At 31.8% G+C, this 22906-nt stretch overlaps 1 protein-coding gene and 2 long non-coding RNA genes across 4 annotated transcripts in view; 2 read left to right on the top strand and 1 right to left on the bottom strand.

The window, feature by feature from the left end:
* Positions 1-1134: 1134 nt before the first annotated feature.
* On the top strand, positions 1135-8872 carry LOC143233823 (uncharacterized). Its single transcript, XR_013018341.1, has 3 exons — positions 1135-1920; positions 3755-3856; positions 7500-8872. It is a non-coding gene; the product is annotated as an uncharacterized LOC143233823 (long non-coding RNA).
* On the bottom strand, positions 3372-16188 carry LOC143233822 (uncharacterized). Its single transcript, XR_013018340.1, has 3 exons — positions 14479-16188; positions 4458-4525; positions 3372-3811 (listed from the first exon to the last, which is right to left on the bottom strand). It is a non-coding gene; the product is annotated as an uncharacterized LOC143233822 (long non-coding RNA).
* Positions 16189-20924: 4736 nt separating this feature from the next.
* LOC143233820 (solute carrier family 28 member 3-like) overlaps positions 20925-22906 on the top strand; it is a 40883-nt gene continuing 38901 nt past the window's right edge. For both annotated transcript variants that reach the window (XM_076470536.1, XM_076470537.1), the window contains exon 1: positions 20925-21196. In XM_076470536.1, coding sequence (XP_076326651.1) covers positions 21162-21196 — 35 coding nt within the window. In that variant the 5' untranslated portion in view covers positions 20925-21161. The remainder of the gene's footprint in view (positions 21197-22906) is intronic.

The raw sequence follows: 22906 nt of genomic DNA, 5'->3' as shown, positions 1-22906 counted from the left end.
GGTGTCTCAAGAAGACAGTGGTGAGTCGGGCTGTGTGAGAACAGGCGTTGTAATGTTGAAAAACGTCGTTGACGTTCAACATAATGGGTTGCACATGGGGCCTAAGAATCTCGTAGACGGTTGCGTACGGTCTGATCGGAAATCCTACACAGCCCTGGTATGGTTAAGGCAGTAGACGTCGCAGTGGTGGTCCTATCCCGAAGGTGACGTAACCGGATGTTGCGATCTTGTGCGGGCGTGGTCACACGAGGTCTGCCAGATCGTGGATGGTCACGAGTTGATCCATGTTGTTGGTGACGATTCCATAGCCTTGTGATGGTGATTGGGTGGACATTCACAGCTCTGGCAACATCTGATCGAGATTCGCCTGCTTCCAAGCGACGAATGGCGTTGTTGCGTTGTGCTTCAGTTAGTCTTGTCGTAACTGTATTGCGTGTCGGTGGCTTAACACTGAGCTATGAAACCGAGAACCCGTCACTTTTATAGGGGATTTTGCACGTTGCACTTGCAGAACATGCAGATCTCTCAAACAAATTTATTGGACAAGCATGCGTTTTGGCGAAAAATCCAATGTTTTCCTCCGTTTTCAAAGTGCACAACTTTTATTGTCATTTTGGTCTGACAATCAGTGCCTTAACACGTGTAACATCACATACTCTGAGCTTGTAACGTTATTACATATATTTCTCTTTAAAATAACAAAAATATCCCTTTTGCGTTTCTTGTTTTGAAGAGTATATATTATATCTGTACTTAATCCAATCCTTAGCAATCAGTTTGAAACAGAATAGAATTATATATTTTTTTCTGATCACAGGTTCATTCTTTTACCTGGCAGTTTAGTTATCTGGCTATTTTTTTTCCAAAAATTGAGGAAAAGAGAAGATTATTTTATGTTAAATACATATTTCTTTCGTTTCTTAATAGACTTTTCTCTGTGTTGGATTCTTAATGCTCTTCTTCTCGGCCTGGCATGGCCTAGCGCGTTAAGGCATGCACTTCGTAATCTGAGGGTCGCGGGTTCGCGCCAAACATGCTCGCCCTCCCAGCCGTGGGGGCGTTATAATGTGACGGTCAATCCCACTATTCGTTGGTAAAAGAGTAGCCCAAGAGTTGGCGGTGATGACTAGTTGCCTTCCCTCTAGTCTTACACTGCTAAATTAGGGATGGTTAGCACAGATAGCCCTCGAGTTGCTTTGTGCGAAATTCCAAAAAACAAACTCTTCTACTCGAGAGAGGATTAATTTTACTTAGTGTTTAAATGGATACATCAAAAACTCAACACTTTTAATTCAATATCAGCTTTGTCATATTTCTTATCAAGAAATATTCTTGATATTGCATTATCCAAGTTCTTTATCTATTGAATTTGACTCGGTTTTTCTTGATGATAGTTCAACATTAGTAGTTTAGTATACGCTTCATTAAACACCATAAAACTGTTGTTTGAGGGTATAATAATCAATGTTATTTTTCCAATACTATTTCTATTATATCTTTATAACAATTTACTTTCTTAATAGTTGTTCTTCTGTCTCTATTTTCTGAACATGTGTATATCTTTAACATGTCGTTTCTGCCATAAGTTCTTTCACAGTGGGTGTTTTATTATCTAATAACACTATTTCATGCATGTTTTTCTGTAAGTTGGGCATGAGCTAGCTGTTAACATTCCAAACTGTGAATCTAAGTGCCATGAGATTCATAAAATGGTCTTCTGATGTTGATACTTGGAGTGTGTTAAAAGAGTGACAGTCAAATTCCACTATTCAATAAGAGTAATCCATTAGGGAGCAGTGAATACTGTTGGCTACTTTTGTCTACACTATCTAAATTTGTAACATATTATGCAGCTTTCCCTGAATATTTGAAACATTTTGTTATCAAAACCTTTGGATGGAGGACATTCTCACTTTTCAGGTAAGTCAGATTTGTGTGATGTCAAAATTTAGTAATACACCAAGATGTTTCATTTTAAGCTAAAATTCTAGATTTTAATGACTTGTATTAACAACATAAATTATGATTCCCTTTCTTTTGACTAGTAATGGACTTACTGTCTATTATTTGAATTAACAGCATAAAGTTCCATTTATTTTGGATATATATCTCTTCAGACAAGTCTTTTCAAAGGTCTGATTGTGATTTTTTTATTGTAACGTTCACTCTTTTGTTGTAACTTATTAAAAATGAAGTTGATGTGATATTACTTTTGGGATTTTATGTATTTTAGTAGATTTGGTAGATTTTTACTTGTAAAATTACTTTTGTGATTTCATAAATAATTTATATTGTTTGCATTTTCTTATTACAATCTAATTCACTTCCAAGATATAAACTCAATATTTCATGTTATTCAGAGGAGTATACTTCAAAATGTTAGGATAGTAACTTATTTTTCTTTTATGAGATCATTTTATCGTTACTTTCTTTGTGCTGTGTTGGAAACCTGTCACCAAAGAAACTTGAAACAATAGGGCTTAAATTACAGTTATTTGTTCTTTATCTTTAAAGGAAAAGTTTAGCACTGCCATACATCAAATGGTTTCTCTAACATGAATGTAAAGTTGTAACTTTCAGTCTTATTTTAAGTCTCCCTTTTATGAAAGAATTTTCATGTAGTATAATTCACTCTGTAAAATTAAGCTTTTCAGATGAAAAAATTACATGACCTTAATTAAATAATGAGCTTCTTCTTTATCATTTTAGCATCCATTCACAAGTAATCTAAGGTCGTGGGTTCGAATCCGCGTCACACCAAACATGCTCGCCCTTTCAGCCATGGGGGCATTAACAATTTTTAATATGGATTTGTAAAATGTAATAAAATAATCATTTGATGTGTAATTAATAGTCCTTTTAAGGTTATGGCTGTAAATTGGTAAAAGAGTAGCCCAAGAGTTGGCGGTGGGTGGTGATGACTAGCTGCCTTCCCTCTAGTCTTACACTACTAAATTAGGGACGGCTATTATCAAATCATTGTTTCAAAGTATATGTGGAGAAACTACCTGAAATGTGAACTTCTTCTTCTCAGTTTACAAACTGAAATTTCATATGCATTTAACACGTTGTTTGAGTATAGATAATACTGCTGGTGTAATAAAATAATTGTTTTAATATAATGCTCATGTTTTTATTCTTAATTTGTTTATTTGTGTAGTGAAACACTTTTAATATGTCTCCTAATAAATCCAGAGTTTAATTTCACATAATTTTACACAAGTACAAAATATAAGTTCTAAATAAAATATAATATGAAAATACTGTACAAATGTTACATGAAAGTTAATTCAGTAGTTTAAAGATAAAAAACTTTACGTATATTAGTGTATCTTTAAATTTTGTTAATAGATGTATCAGTATATTTGCTAAGTCTGTGATTTTACATTGTTGTTGTAAAATATATTCTGTAATGATAAGCACTAAATGTGCTGGATTTGTAAAATGTAATAGAATAATCATTTTGATGTGTAATTAACAGTCCTTTTAAGATTATGGCTGTAAATTCTTATCTGATTATAATTTATGCTCATTTATGAGAAATAATTTGATATTTTGGTGAACTAGGAGGGTTAAATGTTATAGTGTACTATGACTTCTTATTGATCCACAAATATTTAATATATACATTTGAATCATTATAATATGACACAACTTTAGTCTCGTAACTATCTTTACAAACCAGATATATTTTGTGCTGTAAAATGTTGTTATTCCACACCATTCAGTGTTATTGCTATTTTTATTCTGTCAGTTATAAGAGGGGACTGGTTGTTTGGCCACACATGACCTCTTCTGCCTGTTTTCCAAACTAGCAAAAAAAAAGCTTTAGACAGAAATCTGTGGATACAGAAAGGTGGGAACAGTAATAGTTAAAACATAACTGTTTATTTAGATTATTTAAATTTTAGCTGAACAGATTAACTTATAAAGCTAAGCATAAATTATTTTATATTATTTAGATATTTAAGTAAGCATTCTTTTCAGAACATTAATTGTGCTCTGCAACATACCATGCTATACAAATTAAATATAGAAGCGAAAACTATTCTACAGTATGTTAAATGTATACTAAATCATAAAAAACAAATTGGCTATACTGATTGTCTCGTTCAATATTTATAAAAGTAAAACATTACATGTGATACAATTTTTCAACAGAATTGTAAATGTGTTATTAATAATATCTTCCAATAAAAACATATGTAATATAGTGAAAGAGATAAATGAAAACTACTATCATAAGATGAAAGAAGCTGAAATCTGCATGCATTTCTACAGAAATATAGTAACAACATCTGTCTTTGTAACATAAATAAATTTATAAATGAAAACTACAATAAACTTACATATATTGCCAATAACACTTTTATTATTAGTTAAATAAAAAGCACAAACCAAAGATTCACGTTTTAGGACATAAACAAATACAAAACATTCATGATATAATCACTCACAGTTTTCCAAGTAAGATCATGCTTTTATAGAACCTCTGTAGTACAATTCACCTAGTAACACCATCTGCCTTTGTAAAACAGTTAAATATATAAAAGAAAACTATAAACATAAATTCAGACAGGTTTGAATCTGTATGCAATCCTATGAAAATGTTACAAACAAAAACAGAGCTACGAATATGGTAGGTTAGCATAAAAATATATTTTAAGACAAACATTATAAATAGTGAAACATATGTTTTATACATACATATATAACACAGTGAAAGAATTATTGTTTATTAGTTAGAACTTTAAATTATGTTATCATGAAAAATTTGTCCTTTCCAGGACTATAATTGTAAAAATAAATTATGCAACTTAATTATAAGAGCAAAAAATTATTCTATAATCCATTACATGTGTAAGAAATTGATACCTACAAACACAATCGGCTAGAGATTAATAATGTAACTGTTTCGTTCCATATTCATAAAAAATAAACATTAAATATGTCGATAGTCTTTCAGTACAGATTGCTGCAAATGTGTGCAATGGAAATTACTGATTGTGCTATAATAGTTGTCTGGTTAAAATAATGGTATTGCTTGTGACTTTTTAGGGCATATAATTAAATTTAGAGACTGAAAGCATAATGACATGCTGAGACACCACTCATCTTCCTGAAACAACACCCGCCATAGCAGTACTAACATTATGAAAACACATTATGTCATATAATACAACCACCTAGTAATAACAAACCACTTTAGTAAAACACGTAATACAGTTGTATATGTGGCTGAAAACTACAAACATAAGTTGGGAGAAGATGAAATCTACATATAGTCCTATAGAAGTGGTAACACTGTCTGCCTGTAGAAACACCATCCATCTGTGTGAGATTCACATAATACAATTAAATATGTAAATGAAAGCTATAAATATATGTTATGACAAGTTGAAATCTGTATGCTGTCTTAAGAGAGTATATTAATATGCCTGTTAAGATCATCCACCTGTATAATCTTAGTAACACTGTCAAGCTGTAAAACTTTGTTAACACCGTCTGCCTATAAGAACATCATATGCCTTTGTAAGACGTATGTAAAGCTATTAAATATATGAGCAAAAACTATATAGTTAATAAGAAATAGAGATTAAAATAGATTTAATATTTTACTTATAAAGGAACTCTGATAAAACTTTTCACTACTGATAGTTGTATAATAACATTATGCAAATTAGATTAAATTCTAATTTTAAGACTTTAGTTACTTTGAAGTCAATGTCATGATGATATATATCCCTCTCTAATGGTTTGCATGCCAACTATTATATACTTATCAAGCCAACACACCCTCTGATACTACTTGGTGTAACTGTGACCCTAGTAATGCACTCTGTAGTGTTACTTCGTGGAACTATGATGCCACCTCTTCCCTAAGGTAGCAGCACTCTCTGGTGTTACCTCATTGACATCATCGTTTGTGTGTCTATTGCATAAAGATTATGCAAGCTTCATGTATCAGCATAATTTGTATATTGGGGAAGTTATGTAACCTTCATGTGCATATTTTACATAACAGTTATTTAATCCTGTAGTGCGAGTATAATTTACACATTACATAATAATAATGTAAAACTCAGGCACCATCCTGTGATCTCCACTCAGTGAGTTAGCATTATTTGAATGTCAAGGTTCCCCAGTAAGTACTTTCACAATACCTAGTAACTTCTAAGATCCTTTTCTTAGGTAGTGAGTCTTTCTTTCTTTTGCTCTTTCAGCTTCTCTGGCAAGGAATGCTCTTTTTTGCTTACATTTGAAGCTGTTGTAATCATTATTCTCATATCCTTAAACCCAAATCTCAATAGAAATCTTTTTCTATGATGATATTTTTTAGAAAACTTTTTACCCAGGTTTATTTCCTTACTGGAGCTGAATTCTTCTTCTTGATGGATTTCCCCACTTAAATTTTCTAGAATACCTAATTTATAATTTTTCATGTTTTTAAGATAGGTTAGGAGCTTTCGTTTTTTAAGAGGCATTATTTAACTTATGAACAATATGTCAGAGATGAAATGTTGTGCAGAAATAAATTTATCATTCCACAAATAGGCATTTTGAAACTGCATCATAGGATCTCCTTATTTATTGTATTCATCTTCTATTCTTCTCAGTTTGTCTCTTTCATTAATCAGCTTTTAAGTTCTCTAGGGATAGGAATCTAGAAATTTTTCGAATAGATTACCACTTATATGGAAGTAGATGATCTGTGAATAAACACTATATTTAGTCCTATCTGTTAAGGAGCAGATATTAGTGTATTGAGCCAAAGGGCTTTCCTATTACAGACACATACCATTACCAAGTGTCAATCTGATGTCACTGATTTAATTCTTTTATCAAAGAGAGACACTTTGTTGAACATATGTTTTATATCCTAATAAAGTGTACATCTCCTAAATGGATCACATTTACTTTATGATACATATTTGTTCACATGGTTCTTTCTGCATTTGGCTACAATGTCTACCTCTCTCCCTAACAATATTGTTAAACATGAAAGCAACCATCTAGATGCTGTTCAATAGCTGGATAAGTCATTAAAAGATGTATTACATGATTCTAATTATATTTTGGTGGTTCTTTACAACTTTGAACTGCATATTCAGTATATTTTTAATATGATTAATGTACATTATAAACAGATCTGGTTATGAGTGATATGGTGTGGTCATTGTCTGAGAAAACATGAATTTGCAGATTTTATGGGAGATATTTGACACAACAAGATGATTTCAAAATGAGATTAGTATACACAAGTGGTTGTTGATTATTTCACATAATGGATAAAGGGAACTGCTTGTTTGATTTTATAGCACTAACTATAGAATATGTGCCTAATGAATTGTATGTATCTCATCTTGGATAAATGTCTCATTGTTTAAGAGTGGTAAATTTAAGTGGAAGTTTTCTTTTTAACTTGTCTTTTAACAAGTGTGTCAAGCTATACATCAAAGGCAGCAAAAGATCCACTTAAAACTGTTTGACTTTCCTAGATGCCCTGGTCCCTTCACACTGAAACACCATCAATTGCTTATTCATCAGATTACTCTTTTCGAAGAGCTGGTATCTGTAGTATAGGAAACGTCAGGAACATTTCTGGTTTTAATGTTCTCAGAATCTCGTCCCATCTGCTTCCATCTTCTTTCAAGGTGAGAACTAAATAACTTCATGCTTTTCTTGCAATTCTTCTTCTGTCCATAGAAATCTGACGTCCTATCTTCAAGTTACTTACTTCACTGTTATAAATGTTATGAGATTGTTTAATTATAAATATGAATCCTCACAATGCTGTTATACAGCGCAGTGATATACCTTTTTTTAGAGTTTATGAGCCATAATGCAATCACAACAATAACTTTGTGACCAAGAGGCAATAGTTGTAATGTTTTACTCAGATAGAATGGCAGATACATCATTCATTATAGTTAAATAGTATCTTTTTTCTAGCTAAAATTGTCTTGCTGACATAGATAATTGATTTTACACTTACATTCTTATTCTGTAAGAAGTTTGCCAAGTGTTTGGTAGATTAAGTTTGCACTCTTCAGTATGATTATTTCAATTCTAAGATTACTTTACATTTTTCCATTCAAAGTGATTGAATATGTTAGAAGACTCATCACAAAATCTCAATAAAAAATTATATAGATTAATTATAAATGTCCTTAAATCTCAATAAAAAATTATATAGATTAATTATAAATCTCCTTCTTAATAATAATACATTAACATTTTTGCCTGGTCAGATATTATTTTGTGGTAGTGGCATCTGTTTGTATCTACAATTAGTTTTACACCCTTTCTTTTTAACATTCCTTATTATTCATGCAGTTTTAAAAACCTCATTCAAAGATGAGTACATTGCTAACATTAAACAATGCTTTCATTACAGTAACTATATAATTAGTATTTCATTAAGTAATGGAAAACGACCAAAATTTAGAATTCTATACTTTTATTAACGGGCATCAATATATTTTGCTTTTATAAATGAACAAAAATAAGTGTAACATAAATATTCAGAACCACTGACAGGAGAATGATTATTAACCTAGTAACACTGTTGAAATTTTGACAGGCCACCTGCATTATGATATTTTTACTTGGTTTGTTTTGAATTTTGCACAAAGCTACAATGAAGGTTATCTGTGCTTATATTTTGACTTAGAGTCAAACATCTAAATCATTATTAAACTCAGTCATTTCCAAAGAAAATATGAAAGTATTGCACAAACAACATACAAGTTAGAGTTGTTACTGTCTGGCATATATCTTTGGTATTTGAAACATAGTAGCTGTTTTGTTTAATTAATAAAGGATAAAATTTTGTACTCACTAAAATCAAACTTTTCACATTATAATATGAAAGAGGGAACTTTTTAATGTAGTTTCAATTTAGAAATCAAAAGATAAATGCGTTTTCAGACTTTTGGGCTAGTTACTAGCTAGTGTTCTCTTTCTTTTGAACACCAAAGGGTATCACATTTCCACTGGATTTTAATGATATCCCATTTGTATTGATTTACAGCTAGTATTTCACTCCATTTAGGTTTGTGCATCAACGTTTGCCTTGTTTTGAAATTATTATTCTTTCTAACAAAATACTTTATTTTGGTGTGGGTTTCTAATTATTACGTGTTACCTCTTTATTTTTTTATGTGCTTCTATTTCTAATCGCTTTTAGTAGTGTTATTGAGTACATACTAAATAATCCATAACTAAATAATTATGTAAATTCATGAGTTGATTTACACTTTTTTGTTTTTGTAAGCAAAACTTTACAATTTATTTAACAGCAAACTCGAATAAAATTAGTATACCTGTTGATAACAAACTTCAATCTCAACTACATGTATGCAAGGTCGTAATCGTTGCTATAGGTAAATTATTTTATTTCACTATTTAATTTATGCATGTTATTATTAGGATTAGGGATCAAGTCAGATGCTTAAAAATTAAATGAAAAATAATTGCAATACACAAAGAAGCTTTCACAAATTTTTTACTCCACAATTAAAAATATTATGTTTCATGACATAAATTATAATGCACAGAATATACATTAAAATGTTCTTTTATACTTTTGTTTTGCTGTTGTTTAATTTACATGTTCTCAGTACTTTTAAATTTAAAATACCTTGTTCATTTCAATAAATTGTTATAAATGCTCCAGGTGTACTTTGTTTCTTTCTTCCAACATGTGCAAAGCAACTTACAGGAAAAGAATTGTTATGTAAATGACTAGTATTAAATATTAATCTTAAAGAATATTATTTACGAAATATCCAACAAGCACAGTATTTTTTTTACTGGACCTAAGCTAGACATGCAACACAACAATAAATTTACCCTGTTAAAATGTTTCAGATAATAGTGAAATAGCGTTACCCGAAAGATCGGGTGCACCAGTTACTACATTACTGTTGCATAATTGTTGAAAAACTACATTATTATGAGGAGAATAATTAATGTATGTTTGCTCAAACTTGATGCAACTTATCTTCCTAAGGCAAAAAGGAACATGCGTGTTACACATATTTTATAAATCTTTTAATGTTATCGTCTATCACTTTTAAAAAATAACGTATATAACTTGTGAACAAAATAAATGATGCCACATACAAAAATTAACATATACTGTTACAAGAAAATGGACCATGCAACACGTAATAATACAAAATATCTGACCCATGCAAGATGCTATGTGTGCTTATGTTGGTACATATTACGGTCAATATTATATTCATTTTGTTTCAAAGCTCTTTTTTAGTCATGATTGTAAATGAAGTAGTTTTTGATATCCATGGGTACTTCACTCTCTGATTTGACACACATAAGATAGGTTCTTAATGAACAAACAAGTATATTCCCTAAGCTCTTTTTCTTTATTCCTGTACCTTAAACAAAAGAATTAAAATAAATATTTAATTACAGCTAAACATACATTTTACAGTTCCATTTTCCATTGTAATAAGAGATTGTTTGACCAAGAATTTTGTGTATATACAAATATTGTTTTCTAAAGTTTAGTTTTTGAACTGATCATAACCCCAGAAAGCCAAAGTAAATCCTTAAAATTCTCCAGTCTTTGTTTGTTTGTAATTAAGCACACAAAGCCACATAATGGATTGTCCGTGCTTTATCCACTACGAGTATTGAAACTCGGTTTCTAGCTGTATTACTAGGGGGCAAACTTAAGTCTTTTTTGTTGTTAAATATCTTTTTGTCAATATAAACCTATGAGTAAAAATGAAATGAAGAGAAGTTTTTATTTAATGGTGTTTCATGGTTGAAAGACATGATACTGTCCAGGAGAAATCCATTTCCAGACAAAGATTTTTAGTTGCTCATATGAAAGGCCATGCCTGTAATTTTGAGCACGATTTTGGTCCAGAAAAACTCCATTCATGATTCTTCTGGGCTGACGACCCTATTATTCCTCTGAATTTAAATATTTGTGTGAAAGAGACAAAGACAAATGAAGGCTATATGAAGGTGGTTTCTGTTTTAATGTGTCAAAACTAAATAAGAAAGTCTCAACAGGGTACCTAGTTGTCACCAACTAGTTGTAATTCTTGCTTGCTGCAAGAAAGAGAGTACAGGCACCTTTATTGTATATAGTGCAACTGATGTAACTGCTGTGCAATAAGAAGAGATGGCAAAGATGGAGTGTGGAAAATAATTACTTTTGGAGTAAATAAAACTGCTTTAACATGGAAGACATGCTGCTAAAACCAAAAGGGATTGTTTAGAATCTCAAAATCCTACATAGATAGCTCAGAGGTTTATAAGAGAGATAATGATAAGCTGTGAAGGCCAAATGATTACAGCATGCCCATTCACAGAATATCCTGCCCCTGGACATTATATAGGAGCAAAAAACATTGTATCAGTGGTGAATGTCAACCGTATAAGATATGGTAATTCAACTAGTAGATGGGTTCTACAACAATACTCCAGTAGCTATGGGAAGAACAGTGTGATGACTCGGATCTAGTTTGGATACTGCATGTCACATAGAAAGGTGAAATGCGACTAGACTTCTGTAGCATAGATGAGCATAATCTGTGATATTTCCATTAGCAGTTATGAGTGCAGAAAATTGTGCGATACTATTTTTATACATCACCAAACGTAGTTCTTAATATGTAATTTAACTAGTTGTCCCAGAACGTTTAATCAGGATACACTTTAGACATTGCATAACAAGTGTATCTCAGAACGGCTGGTATGGGTATTAACACTGTTACTGATAAGGAGAGAACAACGTTTGGACCTTCCTAGGTCATCTTCAGGTTGATACCCATATCAGCCGTTCTGAGATACATTTTTATTTCAAATGGATTTCTCGTCATTAAGAATTGCATAACAAGCTACTGGAAGTCTCAACAGTGTTTTACAAACTTATAATAAATTACCAAAAAATGGTTCTCCTGGTTGCATTTGCCTTGATATATTGAATGATGAAGTTGATATTTTACTGTTTACTCTGTTCACAGAAAAAGCTGGCCACCCAGATGAAATTTTATTTTAAGTTGTGTAACTGGAATGTTATAGCTGTTATTTTTTTCACCAATTATCCCAAAATTTAGTTGTTGGTTTATACCTTAAGACAAACCTTTGCTGATGTGTTGACTGAATAATAGATAGCATGATTCAAAATACATGAAAAAAACCATAAAGAACACAAAGTTAATTTTAACAAACAGTTATTTGCTGAGTTATTCATCTTAAGGCAGTGTATATAGTGAAGATAAAAGCTTCACCGTATATCTTACAATCTGTAGGTTTGCGAGAATAGTTCCTTGAAAAAGTTTGTTAACCCTAACAAAATCAGTTTTGAAAGCTACCTGTTAGGCACTATGATTGTACAATATGTAAAGGGATAAAATTGAAGAGATTGTTTCTACTGAACTTGCTCATATTTTATCAGGAAATACATTTCTCAGTGGATATAATGTGTTGTCACTCCTCGAATGGTGATATACCACAGTAACCACAGGAATATGTGGAATGACTATGGTCACATTAATTAATGCACAGATTTATGAATTAGTGAATCAGCAGTTGATTTAGACCATCATATGACTGAAGAAACATAATAATAAGCAGAGAAAAAATAGAGTTCAATCATATAAACTAAGTATTACCTACAACATAAAACCAACTTAACTGTGGTTGGACTAGATCTTTACTCACTCTCAGATAGCTAAAACCATTAAACTGTGAGGTGCAGCAGTTTTATGATGCATGCAAGTGTCTATCCTAAATGAGTTTCTCTTGCTCTTGTTGAACCTGGATACAGAGCAGGAGAAGGTTAATGAGTCAGATAGCAGTAAGATATTCTGTTGCTCGGTCTTTAATAAGCTGATTACGATGTAGATGATAGTAGCACTTTTTTCTGTTTGAGTATAATCAGACAGAGAAGCACTAGTGAAGGAGTGGTATGATAACTCTAGATTTTTAGATACCACTGTTGACTTCATCATTGTCATTGAGATTAACTGCATGAATGACAGTTATTAGTTGATTAATAGCCAAGAGGAAATGGCATTCATTGTTTATCAAGTTAATGGACAATGTTTCTTAGCAAGTTTACTACAAATAATTTTCTGACAACTGCTTGGTTATGATGAAGTTAGGAGTGTTACTGGATTTTAAAATACCAATTACTGGAATAGTTTTGCAGCATGTGCTGTTTTTAGAATATGATGTTTAAGAACATACTATCTACAGGACATTGTATGAGAGGCATTTGATTACAGTCCAGTTAGAGCAGCTTATTTAGATGTAACACAGAATATTGCTAGCTTAAGTGACTGAAAAGTATTACTAGGTATCCAAAAAAAGCTTTGAGCTGAATGGACTTTATGGCCTGTTATATGTGGTCTATTAAGCGAGGTTTTTGCTACACATGTACAGGTAATTGTACTTCATTTCAATATATCTAGGGGAGCTGAGGTTATTAGTAGTAATGCCTAGAACATGAACTATTTGAATGACAGGAAATTACCACTAAGGGTTATAATGCAAATCCTAAAAGGACTTTGCTACCTTTTATTTTCTGAGCACCTATATTGATTATGGTTGTTACATATGAAGTAGAGCATGAGTCATACATATCTCAATGAGAAAATATTAATTAAATCGTCTTAGAAAGAATGCTTAATCCTAATTTATTAGTTAAACAAGTCTCCATAAAATATAATATAAATACTTAACACAAATTGCATTTATTATTAATCATTCTGCAAAAGGACTCTTAACATTGATTAATTGATAATTAATTCATCCTAAAAGAACACTTAATAATAATTAATCATTTAATTAATTCAGTAAATTATTTATAACTGAATCATCTTAAAAATGATGCTTAACACTAATTCATTAATATATTTAATTAATGTCATAAGACGATACTTGTCATTAAATGAACTACCTTTGTTTACCATTTACATAGTCCTGAAAAGAACAATACGATAATTAGAACTTCTTTAAATATTTTCAGGACTAAATTGTTACATTTCATGCGCTAAAATGATTATGGCTTACTCAATCTGATGCATACAGCACATAACTATAAGTTTACGCCACCCTAAAAAGGACGATATATATAACAGTTAATACTTATAATTTTACTTTATACAACATTTTAGATCGTCAATAAAACGTTTATTATGCAATAACACTTATTTTGCCAAAATAATTTACACATGCTATTTTAGCTCATGCTTTACATATGTATATAATTAATTACTATTATTTAGACAACTGTCTATAGGATTTTAACAAATATACTGTGATAGCACTTCTAAAAGACATCAATATCTATATTTAATTATGGTAAAATTCATTATATGTAATAAAAATAATAGATGATTGACTTTGTCCCTTTTCAATATAGCCATTGATCACTGGTAAACGTTCTCAAAACGTGTGAAAGTATGGAATACATTTCTAAACTGTTCATACCTTTTGTCAATGTTCTGTAGCACACTTAATGTTTCATAAACCGTACTTAACCAATAAACACCTTAATAATTAGTACACAAGACTAACAAACGTCTGTCTATTTAACATTACTTCATACATAAGAAGAAAAGATTGTGACAGCATGTACAACACCTTGGAGATATTAATGTCACCAACACATAGTTTATCATGGTTGAATCATTCAAAGGTCAATTTTGAGTTGACCAGTGTCTGTGGTTTGTGTGTAGAAGAAGAGTTTGAAGTAAAGTATGGTTACACTTCGAAATGGTCATAAATTGTAAACCGCATTATTAAAGTTTTGATATCAATTTAGTTTTGTCATAATCCTTAATAACCTTTGGTTACTATAATCACTATATAATAAGAAAATAATTAATTAGAATATTACTTAGAGTAATATTCACTTTATATATTGCTGTAATATATATATATATATTTTAATAATGTACACCAGTGTAGTAATATTTAACGCATATTCATGTTCAAGTAGATTACCGTAAATGAAACATAAGGAGTAGGTAATCAAAGTTTTCTTTATTTTAAAATCTATACAAAACATTTAAAACTGAATATGTAGCGCACAAACTAGTAAAAGTGTTACTGCATAATAAACATTTTATTGACGATCTAACTAGTAAAAGTGTTATTGCATAATTGTATCTGTTTTGAACACAAAAAGAACCAAGGCAAATGACTACTAACGCTTAAACTTCTATACTGTTGTAACAGATTTACGTTTGTATATTTATTTTCGTGCCTACGCTTGTTTGTGTAATTTTCTTCTTTGCATTTGACATATATCCTTGACTGTGTATTGCGCAAGTCACGCCTGTTCTCGAAACTGTAGAGAATTCTTGAAAGTGAGAAGCAACAGTATTTGTTAACGAAAATTTATTAGATCACTGTTGCCAAGCAAACTTTGATGAAGGTTGTAAAAACTCGTGTGTTTAATATAAAAGTAACGCGCCAAAAGGAAAATATTATTGGACAGCTACAGTGAGTAGGTAATAGGCCTAGGAAGCTATAAATGGGACTAACGTGTACTGATCGGAAAACCACAGAACTTTACATATTTCGAACGTTACAAACCGTTCAACTTCAGAGAATTACTTCGGACGTTACTATTTCTACGAAGACATTAAATATTTTCGCTGAAAGGAGTCATTTTGTACCCGGTATGAAGCCAATCAAGAAACGATAGCTAAATAGCTTGAGCAAGGTGATACAAAATCAACTCAGACTTAATTTGTTCGTCGTGGACCTGGATTGTCGATAAAATATATAGTTATAAACTAAGCTCAAATTAAAATTTCCAGTTATTTGAGATAGCAATACGAAATACTCAACGTAATAAATCAAACTCATCCGAAATGAAAGTAGCACTGTACGTTCTTAAAGTTTCCTCGGTGGACTCAGCAAATAGCCCGATGTGGCTTTTCTGTATGAAAACACACACAAACTCAAAGTTCCCTTGCTTCAGAAACAAGTTGATAACAACAAAAAATACTTTCAGAAACACATTTCCTTAAATAAAATATAGTTTAGTTTTACATCGTAAGATACTTTTTTCGATAAAATTATCATAAAAAAGCTCTACAGAAATTAATTATTGTAATTTAATCATAAATTTTACATGCTTGTGAAAAAACAAAAAACTTGATATTTTTCAAACACTTGCATTTAACACGTTTCAACTACTGTTCAAAGGACCAGTTTCAGAAAACCAATGAACATAATGTTGCAAAACTCACTATTCAGACCAATTTTGGGCCTGGCATGGCCTAGCGCGTTAAGGCGTGCGCTTCGTAATCTGAGGGTCGCGGGTTCGCGCCAAACATGCTCGCCCTCCCAGCCGTGGGTCGTTATAATGTGACGGTCAATCCCCCTATTCGTTGGTAAAAGAGTAGCCCAAGAGTTGGCGGTGGGTGGTGATGAGTAGCTGCCTTCCCTCTAGTCTTACACTGCTAAATTAGGGACGGCTAGCACAGATAGCCCTCGAGTAGCTTTGTGCGAAATTCCAAAACAAACAAACAGACCAATTTTACCACGCAGAATAAATCTTACAATTACAATAATTTGACATATATATTTTTGTCCTAGCCTATTAATTATAGCCTGTATTTGAAAGTGTGTGTGTTTTTTATAGCAAAAGCACATTGAGCTATGTGCTGAGTCCACCGAGCAGTGAAAGACTAGAGCAGGGATGGGCAATTCCATAGTCACTGGCCACATGTGGCCAGTGGATAGCACAATTGTGAACAGCTTGAGTTAAGGAATTAACTTTTCTATCATTTGTTTTTTTTTTATCGCGAATTTAGTAATCAGCAACTGCACTACCTCACGTCATCACTAATGTCGCACGCTTCATCACTGCTACAGATTCTGCTCATTTTATAACGTCAGTCTGGTTTAGCTGTTTGTTATCGAGTGTGTGTTGTTTTGAATGCGCTTGCAAACATATTCTTATTGTGCAATTTTCAAGTTTTTAAGTATATTTTGTTTTTAATCCCATAATATGGATAGGTGGATAATTCGAAAGAATCCAGATGATGGTGAACACTCAGAAAATAAAGACAATTTGATTGATTCTGGTATTACTGCCAAAAAGAAAATGGCGCGTGACTAGAAAAACGTGAAACGAGAATTTAATTAAATTTGGGAGTTGAAATTTGCAGTGACTGAAGCAAATAATAAGTCAGTGTGTTGTCTTTTGTTTAACAAAGGTTTCAGGAATAATAATGAATACAACCTTAAGCAACACTTTAACAATATTCACAAAGAATATGATGTTAAACTTCGAGTTGATAACAAAAATCGTATGAATGAAATTAGTTATCTGACAGCACAACTTCATGAACAAAAAATAGGCTTAAAAGATTTTTATCATCGATAGAACTAATTACATTAGCTATCTCTAAAGTAGCTTGTATTCTAGCTAAAAAATCATTTTGTGATGCTGAACTAGTAAAAGAAATATTGATTGTGGCCATTGAAACTTTGATTTAAAAATGAAAGATGATATTATTCAAAATGTAAATAATTCGTTATTAAGTCGAAGAACAATTGTCCGCAGAATGCTAGAGTAAGCAAAAGACATAGAAAACCAGTAGCTTGAACAACTAAAATACTGTTTATATTTTTCTCTAGCCCTAGATGAATCAACAGATGTCAGTGACAGTTGATATTTTGATCAGTGATGTCGAGAAAACCCACTTATAGAGAAAAATATATATGTAGAAACGGCTCGTTTGGGTTGCGAAAATTTTTTTACGTAAAGGAGCGAACAACGTTTCGACCTTCTTCGATCATCGTCAGGTTCACTAAGAAAGAAAGAAAGACCTAAAACTATGCTCACCAGATAAAATTAACGATGAATTAGACAAAATAAAACAATACTTCATCAACATCAATAAGTTTCTTCCACAAACCGTAGAAAACATTATATGCACACACCTAGACAGAAAGCAAAATCAACCAACAAAGTAAATATATCTCACGAATAAAAATTCACGAAACCATATACTGCTGCATACCATATATTCCCGACATCAGCAGAAAAATAACCAACATTTGGCAAAAACTAATAACAAAATATGACATTCCAGTTAATACCAAATTTATTCAAAAACCAGACACAAAACTGAGGTCTATACTATGTAAAAACTACACTTACAAACACGACACCAACATTATTTATAAAATACAATGTGATAACTGCCACGACTTCTATATTGGAGAAACAAGTAGAAAAATGGAAACCAGATTCAAAGAACATAAAAAGTCACCTTCACACGTTTTTGAACACTTACAATCAAATAAACACAACATAACCATAGAAATCACTCAAATACTAAATAAAGAAACAAACATAAACAAACGCAAAATTAAAGAAGCCTTACTCATACAATAACTCAAGCCCAAAATAAACCAATACAAAGGAACACCTTTATACCTATATTAAAATAATATAATAAATAAGAATAATAAAATAAATAATATAAAATTATATATTCAAACATCTAAGCACGCCCTCTACATCCCGACACTCAGTTACACAACCCCTTTCAAACATGTGGTCAGCTTCCGGTCAGTTACCTCTTTCTTTCTTTGTGAACATGACGATGACCGAAGAAGGTCGAAACGTTGCTCGCTCCTTTACGTAAAAAAAATTTTCAACCCAAACTAGCCGTTTCTACACATATAGTTGATATTTTGGGTTCGATATGTAACTTGAGGTCTCCAAGTAAGGGAAGAAATGCTTAGTTTTTTTTGATTACGAGTTCGAACATGTGGAAAAAAACAAGCTGGGTTTTAAAAAACTGATTTCTGTCACAACAGACGGCCTCCATGACTGAGGCGAAATTAGTATTTGTTGCTCTTTTGAAGCAGAATTTAACTGAAAATAATGTGAAGTCCACACTGCCATCTTTCCATTGCATTTTGCATTAGGAAAATTTATGTGCTCAGATGTCTAAAAGTGATGAATTGAAAAATGTAATGGATATTGTTGTAAAAATTGTGAATTTTATTAGAAGTGGAAGCTCATCCATCGACAGTTTGTTGAGTCTTTGACGAAAAGCAGTAACTGTACTTTTGATGATCTTACTAATCTTGCAAGTGTAAGATGGTTAAGTAGAGGAAGAGTCTTGGAACGATTTACTTCCTTATTTCCTCAAATAAAAGAGTATCTTGTTGAAAAATGTAAGATTAAAATTTCTCTGAAATTGAAACTTTGTCATGGCAGTGTGATTTGCACTTTCTGTGCGACATGATGGCTCGTTTGAATAATTTGAATCCGAAGCTTCAGGGAAGAGGTAAAATAATAAGCGAGCAATAACAGTCTATTCATAAATTTCGATTAAAGCTAAACCTCGTTGCGAAACAATTACAAAAGAATAATTTGACACATTTTGCAAATTTGAACAGATTTTCCAGAAAATAATAGAGACTGTGATGCTAAAGATGATCTTTGTGTAAACTGGATCAAAAATTTGAATCACGTTTCTTCGAATTTAAAAATTTCAAATTGATATTTGAATTTTTGCATGATCCATTTCAATTTGACTTAGGAAATTTCAGTAAGGAAATTACATCCTTTTTGTCTTTGGATAAATGTGAATATGAAGACGAGATGCTTACCCTGCAAGGGGTAGAACACATAAAAGGAAAACAAAAATGTTTTATTAAAGAGCTGTGGCTCGCTATTTTGATAAATGAGAGTTTCCAAATTTAAAGATAGCAATTTCAAAATTATTTTCCATGTTTCGATTCACATAAGTGTGTGAGTCAACATTTTCTGCGCTAGATTTTCTAAAGTCTAGATACAGAATTCGGCTTACTGACATAAATTTAGAGGCAGAGATAAGATATTAACTGAGCATAGATATTAAGCCAAATTTCACGAAACTTGTTGATGAAAACCCCCATCAATTTTTACGTTGAAGGTTGGTTGAACTGCAATTATTTTGTTTAAACTAAAATCTTTCATTTTTTTTATTTTATTTTCAATGTGGCCAACGTTGTTTTCATTAGCCACAGTTGTGGCCGCTAAGAAAAATAAGTTACCCATCCCTGCACTTGAGGGAAGGCAACTAGTCATCACCACCTACAGCCAACTCTTAGGCTACTCTTTTATCTACGAAGAGTGCGACTGTCCGTAATTTTATAACATACTCACTGCTGAAAGGGCGAACATATTTGATGCGACAGGGATTCGAACTCACGACCGTCAGATATGAGTCGAGCGCCATAATTGCCTAGTCATGACGTAACCACCTACAGCCAACTCTTGGGCAACTCTTTTACCTGCGAAGAGTGCGACTGACCGTAATTTTACCGTAATTTTATTTGATGCGACAGGGATTCGAACTACCGTCAGATTCGAGCGCCATAATTGCCTGGTCAAAGTACTCATTGTTGAAAGGGCGAACATATTTGATGCGACAGGGATTCGAACTCACGACCGTCAGATATGAGTCGAGCGCCCTAATTGCCTGGTCATGACTGACCGTAATTTTATAACGTACTCACTGCTGAAAGGGCGAACATATTTGATGCGACAGGGATTCGAACTTACGACTGTCAGATATGAGTCGAGCGCCATAATTGCCTAGTCATGACGTGCTGTATGTACGACTGTTAAGATGCCAATGAACACATTCGAGTCTTCATATTAGTAAATATAGTAATTTCAGCCTGAGACAAATGATGAAAAATATATCTAATTAAAATAATTTACATATAATCCTTTTGTGGAGTTCAATAACTAGAACAATAAATAAATAATGCATATGTATATACCAAATAACACATCCTTGCAAAGTATGCAGGCAATAGTTCCTGGTAATCCTGGTAACAAACTTCCCATAGCAACGAAATCGATTTTAAGAAATAACTTTATACACCTTTTAGAAATATTTCTCGTGAAAGGTCAGAGAACTATTGGCAGCTAAGTTGCCAAGTTTAAAGCTACATACTTTACATAGCTTATGTAAAGAAAACAATAATTACAGTTTCTATCGAGTTCTAAACATTCATTAAAATTTGTCATCTATTGCAGGTAATTTGCCTGATTTGTCAGTGGATAAGGTCAAACTCTTTGATTTGATAGAACTAAATAGAGTAACCCTCTAACTCTTTTATTACGATAGTAGATAAAATAAATGCTGTCAACAAGACTACAAACCAGAAGAACCAGGTAGGACATGAACATATGATAATTGTATATATGTATTCTACATACGTGTGTGTTATTTACACTATGTAAATGTGATATTAATAATCTATTAATCTCTCCTGCTCATACAGTTATGATTGCCTCATATATTGATACTTTACACTTGGTCATTTTAAACACTACTGTTTTCAATCACAGTTTCTTAATTTATGTCTCTATCTTTGTAATCATTCGTTCTTCTAATTTCAGTGCTAATTTATCTAATAACAGTATTCATGTGTTCGTAGACATTTTATGTATTATGATGCTGTATATTCACAATTAGCATTTGTGAATGTATATACACATACATGCACAGTTAATCTGTGAATCACATTTTATTATCACATTTATCCACAAATTGCTGCCCATTCATTCATATTTAAATATTAATCTAAAAATAAACATTTGAAATATGATACATAATTAATATTATATGCCATATATATTACTTTGATTAGTATGTATAAATTTTCTATGAAATAAGCATTATGTTCCAAATAAGATATTTTCAATCAGTTTAGTGGTATTGTAATACGGTCTTACTGCTTGACGAAGGATGTTTTCTCTGATCGTCGCACAAAATAAACATAGAAGGTTTTTATTTAATACTTGTCAAATTTATTCTCTTTATCATGTATCTAAACATTTCCAATAAAGCATGCATGTCAACATAAACAACTGTTATGTAGCTACAAGATTAGTAAATATAGTTAATTTTAAAATGTGGAATAGGGATAGTAAAAAATTACACAAACAATTTGAATCAAAATACAAAGTTTGTTTTCAAGCCTACAACTATACTTGATGAGTACTACAGACACGCAGGCAAAATAAGGATTGGTAGTGTGAGAATATGCAGAAACTATTCCCGGCCTGTTTCGTTTACTTATTTTTAGAGCCCCTGGTTGTAGGCTTAAAAATATAACATTTACATTTTGATTCAACTTGTTCTCAACAAGTTGAATCAATCCTTTCCATCCTTTTTAAAATTATTAATGCTTACTAATTTAAATTTACGCTAATTTACGGAGAATATATCTGAAGCTACGTACGTGCACCTGTATGCAGTTGAATGTTACATGCTTTTCAACAGTTTATTGTTGCGTTGGCTTTTTTTACACCCACATCATCACAATGAACTTATTCAACAGAAATAACAAATGTACAATAACAAATAAATACATGTACTGGTATGCAACTACAACAAACAGAATGTAAATTTGTTCTGATGGACTCTCTCGAGGGCAAACATTATATCATCATACGTTTAATTATCGTGGCTTCTATCTACATAGTGGAATGTAACATAAGATGAGCAATAACAAAGCAATCTAGTCAAAAATGGAATAATGTTTCTTTTCAGATTACATAATACAGAGTAATGCAATGTAAACATAATCGGTAACGGGCATACCTTCTCAGGTCCAAGTGATTCATATGTATGTTCTTCAACAGCTTACTGTGCACAAGTGTTTGTTAGAATAAAGCAACACATATAATACATGCAAAATAAACAACACACTTAGCATAAGTCGTCAATTATCGACAAAATTTACAACCTCTACCTTAACACCAACTATTGAAAAATAGAAGTAGATATATGAAATAGTGCTAAATGTAGTGGTAAGAAATACTGAATCACACGATTTTAGCTAAAAATATAAGAAACAGTAGAAATAAACACCACCG

The sequence above is a fragment of the Tachypleus tridentatus genome, chromosome 12 (genome assembly GCF_004210375.1).
Source record: "Tachypleus tridentatus isolate NWPU-2018 chromosome 12, ASM421037v1, whole genome shotgun sequence".
Classification (NCBI taxonomy): Eukaryota; Metazoa; Arthropoda; class Merostomata; order Xiphosura; family Limulidae; genus Tachypleus; species Tachypleus tridentatus.
Note: the sequence above shows the minus strand (reverse complement) of the source record. Positions and strands in the feature narration are given on the sequence as shown.